Source organism: Populus nigra, chromosome 19 (genome assembly GCF_951802175.1).
Source record: "Populus nigra chromosome 19, ddPopNigr1.1, whole genome shotgun sequence".
NCBI classification, from domain to species: domain Eukaryota; kingdom Viridiplantae; phylum Streptophyta; class Magnoliopsida; order Malpighiales; family Salicaceae; genus Populus; species Populus nigra.
The window spans coordinates 8,863,651-8,871,503 of record NC_084870.1 but is presented as its reverse complement, the minus strand read 5'-3'; the positions used below and the strand labels follow the sequence as shown (position 1 = coordinate 8,871,503).

The window sequence follows — 7,853 nt, the reverse complement described above, 5'->3', positions numbered from 1 at the left end:
ATTTTAAAATATATTTAAATAAAAAAACACTTTAAAAATACCCGTTATTATTCCTAAAAAAAAAAGTATTTCTTTTTAAGGCAGCAAGCACGTCCTCTCTCTTTCAAGCTCTCTCACCGGCTTCGAACCCCCGACTTGATGGGCTCTGTGTACAGAAAAACCAGATCCCTAAGTCACAAGCGATGCCGGTGAAAGCCAATCATTGTTTTATTTAATTAACCTATTTGCCTCCTGTTTTTTTTCAAAATGGGCCACACTGGGGGCTTGCCATTGAAGTCGGCGCTTTGGCACAAAATAAAAAATGGGGGCCGGCGTGTTCTTGCAAATTCAACATGTTTGAAGTTTGAACTGATTTTTCTCTCTCCAAGGAGTGGCAAAAATACTTCTTGACGGCTTGCTTACAAATGCGAAATTACGTGAGGGTAAAGAATTTTATTTGGTTATTCATGTTCCTTGCATGGTGTAACGGGAAGAGTTGTAATGAATGTTAATTTTTATACAATCGTCTCATTATAAAAACAAAAAAAAATTAATTTAAAAAAAAACAATTTTGAAACATAAAATAAACACAAACTTTACTCTCACTCTAAACAGTCATTTTAACTTCAATTCTCAAACTAATCATCAATCTTAATCCTCATCTCTCTGGCCACTGAATTAACCGTCTACTTCCTTGCCCTTTCGGTGTTGATCTTCGATTGCTTGAGGACTCTAACATGGATGACGAGGGGACGTATATAGCAGATTGCTGAAATAGAAAGCCCTGCACCTGTAAATCATCACCTATTCCTTCTGGCCATTTTCGTTTTTTTTTTTTTTTTGTTGTTGTTGTTGTGGTGGGGGAGGCCTCAATGAAAACTTTGCAGGTATAGATATGCGTTGCTCTTCGGGTTCAGGAATTGCTCGATCAAGTTGTGTTCAATGATTAACGAGAATCATGAGTAGAGAATAATAATGGCTATTCAAGTTGAAGACCCGATTTGTTAATTGCATTAGTAAAAAATAAAACTCTATTTGTTTTCCTCCTCCACGTACGTAGAGTTTGTGAAAGTATGAAAAGATCTCTCGCGTTTAATCTGCAAAGAGAGACTTATTTCGTTTCGAATTTGGTTAGTTTCAGTACTTTCCTTGTCAATCAATACCTACAGACAAGTTTTTATTGAGAAATTTACGACTCATTTTCATGTCACAATCAAGCATTAAAAAACAATTATTTTTCGAGATTTGTTTTTCCACACAATTTTTTCTTCTTCAAACAAATGAGATCTTAATTAATTAAAAATTTTTTCATATTTACGACGTGTTTGGAAACGTGGCTGCGGCTGCGTTCCTAAAAAAATTGAATTTTTTTTGTTAAAATTTAATATGATTTATATGTTTTGGATCGTTTTGATGTGCTGATGTCAAAAATAATTTTTAAAAAATAAAAAAATATCATTGGCATGCATTTTGGCACGAAAAGTTATTTGAAAAGCATCCGCAACCACACTACCAAACACACTCTTAATGCATGTTGTTGTGTGTGTACGTATAGATACACTTTGTGTACCATGTAATCCTACATTAAAGTAAGTAAAATTCTCTCTCTCTCTCTCTCTCTATATATATATATATATATATATATATATATATGGTTTGTTTTTATTTTTTAAAAAACTAATTTTTTTATATTTATCTTTAAATTAAATTATTTTTTATATTTTCAAATCATAAAATGATAATAATCTTTATATCAATCCAAAATTATCCCGTTTATAACTTAAGGTGCACGTGTTGTGATATTGGTATCCATTCAACTCATTGCAAAAAATACACTTGAAACTTAACACTTTAGTTTTTCCCTAACGTTCACTCTAGTTCTTGAAAGGTTTGAGTTTTGTTTTTGTCCCTGTATATTATTTTCATGCAAGTAGGCCCCCCTTTGAAGTTTTCGGTCCTTCTATTCTTATAACTATATTTCAATACCTTTATTAAAAAGAATAACAATTAGATCCCTATACATCAAGAAAATCATTTTAATTAAATACAAGCAACTTGGTCGAATGGGCCAGGCCCACTTTCTTGCCTTTTTTGAACAAGACCAGCCCAACATGATCGGTTTTTTTTTTCTTGGTATTTCTTTTGCAATCTCATCATTTAGTGTGTGGGAGATTTTTTAGCTCTTTTTTTTGGACAATTTCTTATACTAGAAAGAGGTGTATATAGACTAATTACACACGTATAGTAAAAAATCTCTGTCTTTCAGATTCACATGTACTAAGAACCTCACTGTATTTATATCGGCGTTCAAATTCAAGGCACCTCAGTTTGAAAAAAAATACTTTTTAAGAAACTAAAACATATATTAGGCGCATGGGGAGTGCCTTGTTGAAGATTTTAGGCCGTCAAATCAAAGCTTCTCTGCATACAATTTGTTTTCTAGACGTTAAAGTTAAATAAAATAGAGTTGTTGATTGATTCTTCAATAATTAAAATGGAAGAAATTAAGGGAGATAAATGGGAAGCGAGAGACTGATTTAGTAATTAAAAACCTAAGATCCAATCTTATATTCTACCAAAATAATGGAGATTAATGTAGAGTAATAGTAGTCACCAAATGGGAAACAAATCAGGCTCGGCCGATACTTTTTAAGAAATTCTAGATACAGTACTGGATATATTTTATGTCTTCCCAGAAGTTATATTTCCTTTTTTTGATGAATTATATCTCTTGTTTCCCTCAATTCGATGAGGATTCCTCGGCTTCTTCTTCCACCATAACTCTAATATATATATGTGTGTGTATGGTCTATTTTTTGGAACTGTAAACTCTCTCATCACAACACTTGGTATGCTTGTTCCCTCACATAAAATACATGCATATTAATTAGTTCATTCATTTCAATATTGTTTTTTTTTTAATTTTAATTTTTTCATTCAACACTTAGTTTATTGGAGATTGAATTTTATAATTAATTTAAATTTATTTTTTATAAAATTATTTTAATTTCATGACCTGAATAAAGAGTTATTTTAATCCAAACTATAGCGTAATATCTCGATAAATAATCTAATTATGATGATTATTTTTACTCGTGATCTCATGGTTAATCTTGATTGGATTGATCATGGATTTCAGGGCTACACTCTAGCTATTGTATAATATGAAGGCAGGAGATGAAAATGGTGGTCAACTTCTTCTGTCACTTTTCAGTATTATCCTCTTTGCAGGTTTGTTTCCTCCATGATTTAAATTAATGTAGAGACCAGCAGGTGTGCTGTCAAAATACGAGGCAGTCTTGAACGTCCCCTATTTCACAAAGTGATTGCTCTGTTCATTTCTTTTTGGGGAGAAAAAGAAGTACTCCCGATTCATTATTTAACATCTGCTGTAAATCCACAATATCAGCCTCCCTTCTTTTTTAAATTTTTTTTTTAATTTCACGTACCTGTTATAACTTGTTCAGTAAAAATCAAGAAAACAAGGTACCTAATTATATATTTGACACCAAGTCTCTAAGATATTTTGTTAATTACTACCACTACACAAAGTAATGGACGTCTTGCATGTTTTGCAGGTCTTCTAACCAATGCCTTGCCCTATGATTACTCGATCAGCCTTGAGGCAAGCTCAGATTAAGATCAACTTTTATTTATTTCGCAAAGATTGTGCATAATTTCAAGTGATTAGAGGATTCATTCTCTCTTTTCCTGATGGTGTTATTTCAGTGCTTGGAAAATCCTCTCAGACCTCAGTATAATGGAGGAATCATTGTTAACCCAGAACTAAATGATGGACTAAGAGCATGGTCCACATTTGGAGATGCGAAGACAGAGCATAGAGAATCCAATGGCAACAAATACGTTGTGGCTCATTCCAGGAATAATCCATATGGGAGCGTGTCACAGAAGCTTTACTTGAAAAAGAACCACCTCTATTCTTTCTCTGGTATGCATTGCTGCTCCCCCCCCCCCGCTTTCATTTTAAGTTCACAGTATGGTACTAGTGCCTGAAAAAGAGAGGGGAAAAAAAACAGAATTCTATTACCAGTAAAATGCTGAAACTGCTTACGAAATCCTAAAATTCTAAATTGATTTCTTAATTAAACAGTACTTAACACCATTCTGCTTTCACTGTCACGTCTTGTCTCATCAGGGGTTAAGATAGGGTCAAGGGTGTCTGCGACTGCTCCAAAAAAAAAAAAAAAAGAAGAGAAAATTGCATAACATTCTGTTCTTCTTTTGTGATTTGATCATGTTAATATAGTGCTTTGAGTTAATGCAGCCTGGGTACAAGTTAGCGAGGGAAATGTTCAGGTAACAGCCATTTTCAAGACAGATTCTGGCTTCAAAAAAGCTGGTTCCGTTTTTGCTGAGCCAAAGTGCTGGTCCATGCTTAAAGGTGGCCTTACAGTGGATGCATCCGGCCCTGCTGAGCTATATTTTGAGGTACTGATATAGTATCTAATTTCTAAAACATAATTATGGTCTTATTATTGATGTACCTGTTAACGATTTCCATTCTTTTTTTTCTTAGAGCAACAACACCTCGGTCGAAATATGGGTTGATAGCATCTCATTGCAACCGTTCACAGAGAAAGAATGGAGGTCTCATCAAGATCAAAGTATTGAAAGGGTTAGTTGACTGATAGTTCCATCTTTCATCGTTTATTTAATTACAATATTTTTTCCTGGCTAGTTACGAATCAACAATTTTGCACCTCATTGGATACATATATATTCGTTGCAGACTCGAAAGGAAAAGGTTAGAATCCAAGCCATAGACGAACAAGGCAATCCCCTCTCAAATGCAACAATCTCCATTAAACAAAACAAACTGCGCTTCCCATTTGGTTGTGCTATAAACAAGAACATCCTCTCCAACACTGCCTACCAAGATTGGTTCACCTCAAGGTTTGGAGTGACAGCATTTGAAGATGAAATGAAGTGGTACAGCACCGAAGCTACACGTGGCCAGGTTGACTATTCAGTTCCTGATGCCATGATGGCTTTTGCCAAGCAACACAATATAGCCGTCCGTGGCCACAATGTGATTTGGGACGATCCTAAGTACCAAAGTGGATGGGTAAATTCACTCTCACCGAATGATTTTCGAACGGCTGTACAAGCAAGGGTAGGGTCAGTTATGACAAGATACAGAGGCAGGCTTATAGCATGGGACGTTGTTAACGAAAATATGCATTTTTCTTTCGTTGAAAGCAAATTAGGACAGAATGCTTCTTCAGTTATCTACAACTCGGCTGGTAAGACTGATGGACTCACTACATTGTTTCTGAACGAGTATGATACCATTGAAAAGAGTGGTGATGGTGCCGCTTCACCTGCTAAGTACCTTCAAAAGCTCAAAGAAATCCAGAGTTTTCCTGGGAATGCCAATTTGCGCATGGGCATTGGACTAGAGTCTCACTTTACCATTCCAAACCTTCCTTATGTGAGAGCTTCCCTCGATACTCTTGCTTCTGCTAATGTTCCCATTTGGCTCACAGAAGTAGATGTTCAAGGCAACCCAGCTCAGCAGGTAAGAGATCTAAGATGCAAAAATTACAACCTGCCCTCTTATAGAGCATCTTCAAATTGTTCTGGAGGGGTTAGGCTTCTCTCATGTCGTAGATAACATAATCGATCATTTTGGAGTCAAAGTTTAAATAGTAAAATAAGAATGAAACTGAAACAATTGTATTAGATTCCCTGATTAAATGTACTAATAATATAAATTAAATCGTCCATTATGATCTAAGAACTAACTGTTAATTTCGTGGGCAGGCACAGTACTTGGAGCAGATTCTAAGGGAGGGATATTCTTACCCAAAAATTGCTGGAATAGTGATGTGGTCAGCATGGAAGCCACAGGGGTGTTACAGGATGTGTTTGACTGATAACAATTTCAAAAACTTGGCTACCGGAGATGTTGTGGACAAGCTTTTGCATGAGTGGGGGGGTTCACTTATGGGCATGACAGATGCTAATGGCTTCTTCCAGGCTTCCCTTTCCCATGGAGACTACAATGTGAAGATTATTCACCATGGGGTGACAGATATATCTTCCTCGACTAGTAAACTTAAGGTGGATCCAACTGTTGCCGGCAGAACAACTTTGATCCACCAAGTTACTGCTTGATTGTTTCTCTAATATTATAGGTGCTTTGTGTTATCTGTTATCCAAAATTCAAAAATAGTGCTTTGTGATATTGTTGTCTAATATTTTTATCCAAAAATTAGATAAACAATCAAGCAGTAACTTTCTTTTATATGCTTCTATTATTTGAAATTTTAGAGCTAAAACAGGCGAGGGTTTTGTCTAGGTGCTGATATGTTGCAGCTGGATTTGCAGACTAATTGAACAGCTATAAATTCTCATTTATTAATGAAAAAAATATAAAAAGGATTACTCCGCAAAGAAGAAAACAAGTAAATCTTCGATTTAAGGAGATGTAATCAGGTAAAATGGCGGGGAGGAGGAAATCGCAACTAAAACCCATGAAGCCCTAGTGTAACCAATTTTCGAGCCACTCAGAATTGGGCTAAGTGCCCAGTTTGGATAAGAGCAGCGATTTAAACTCACCATTTAGTATTTATCTTAACGCAATGGATTTCATCCTTGGTCCACTTTGAAGAATTTCCCTAGGCTTGATTACACGAACCCATCCTCTTTGCCTTTGATCTATCCATGCCAGTGGATGCATGTCACTATCTTCAAAATTAATGTTTGATGTGATTTTAGGCAACTTGCTGTAACTCACTACAAACTTGATAAGAAAAGTTAATTAGCCTATTGATCCATCCAAGCATGAAAGGGCAGGAGGTATCCAAAAATAGTGACTAATAAAAAAAGGAACGATCATCCGTATAATATATGTTGGGTTTCAAATTAGAAATTTAGAATGTTAGAAGAGCCTTAAAGAGAGATTATTTTGCAGGTTTTACCTGAACCCGACTTGTGTTGCACATGCATGTATGAAAGAGGAAGGAATGCCAACTGTGCAACAAAGAGAACACGCAATCAAGCCTTTAGCAGCTAAGAGGAAGTTTTTTTTCCCCAGAAATTAGCTCTCTGTCTACAAATGATTATGCGAGCATGCTCCTGGAACACATTTATAGAAATTAACGTTTGATTTTGTTCTGTTTCCAAGAATAAAACGAGTAATTATATATATGACTCTGTGAACTTAGTAAATTCAAAGATAAGTTGCAGAGATAAAATCTAGCAGACTGCTATCAAATGCCCTGGTGCCTACAGGAGGGAGTTTGGATAAAAACCTTGCATTCGGGTGGGCTCTACATTCCGCATGCTCACATGGAAGAACACATAAAAAAGAGAGAAAAGGATAAAATTTGTCTTCCTAACAACCAAAGGGAAGGCAGAATAAATGATCACAAAAGGAGCCAAAAAAGAAGAAGATTTTGCTTGGCCATTTGGACCTGATCAAGCGGGCTTGCCTCTTACAGGCTGTTTAATTTACCAAAACTGTGCCTTTATGGCAATGTGTGTGAGTTTACAAGCTATTTTTGTAAGAAAGAAACAAGTTTCCTCGTCCCACATGGATAAGTGGTGGCTGACCTGTGTTTCCGGTAAGTTTCAGAGAACTTTCTTGATCCTATCTGAAAACATGGCCTTTCCGGGATAGTTTAAATGACAAAGGAACCATTCCTATATGCCAAAAGTAAACGAGTTCACAAACTATTTTTTGTGAAAAAAAAAGTGAACTCCGAACCAAGCCCCATTATTTCTCCAGCCATGCTCTATATGGCCATCGAGATGAAAGCCATTCGCACAAACCATCAAGAATCCCATGGTCAAGAGTAAATTCCAGAGGAACTGCTTCCCACTAGAACTTTCATATCTTTGACACCATC

The 7,853-nt window shown here is 35.8% G+C and overlaps 1 protein-coding gene across 1 annotated transcript; it reads left to right on the top strand.

The window, feature by feature from the left end:
* The first annotated feature begins 3,569 nt into the window (after window positions 1–3,569).
* Window positions 3,570–6,189, top strand: LOC133679413 (endo-1,4-beta-xylanase 5-like). The gene is made up of 6 exons (XM_062102005.1): window positions 3,570–3,608; window positions 3,709–3,928; window positions 4,265–4,428; window positions 4,517–4,615; window positions 4,730–5,518; window positions 5,764–6,189. The coding sequence occupies exons 1-6, from the start codon at window positions 3,570–3,572 to the stop codon at window positions 6,115–6,117; spliced, it is 1,665 nt and encodes a 554-aa protein (XP_061957989.1). The 3' UTR covers window positions 6,118–6,189.
* Window positions 6,190–7,853: the final 1,664 nt, after the last annotated feature.

Coding starts and splice junctions, on each gene's coding strand:
- LOC133679413 (XM_062102005.1), top strand. CDS start 3,570: ATGCCTTGCCCTATGATTACTCGATCAGCCTTGAGGCAA. Junction 3,929..4,264: donor CCACCTCTATTCTTTCTCTG/GTATGCATTGCT, acceptor GAGTTAATGCAG/CCTGGGTACAAGTTAGCGAG. Junction 4,616..4,729: donor AAGATCAAAGTATTGAAAGG/GTTAGTTGACTG, acceptor TATTCGTTGCAG/ACTCGAAAGGAAAAGGTTAG.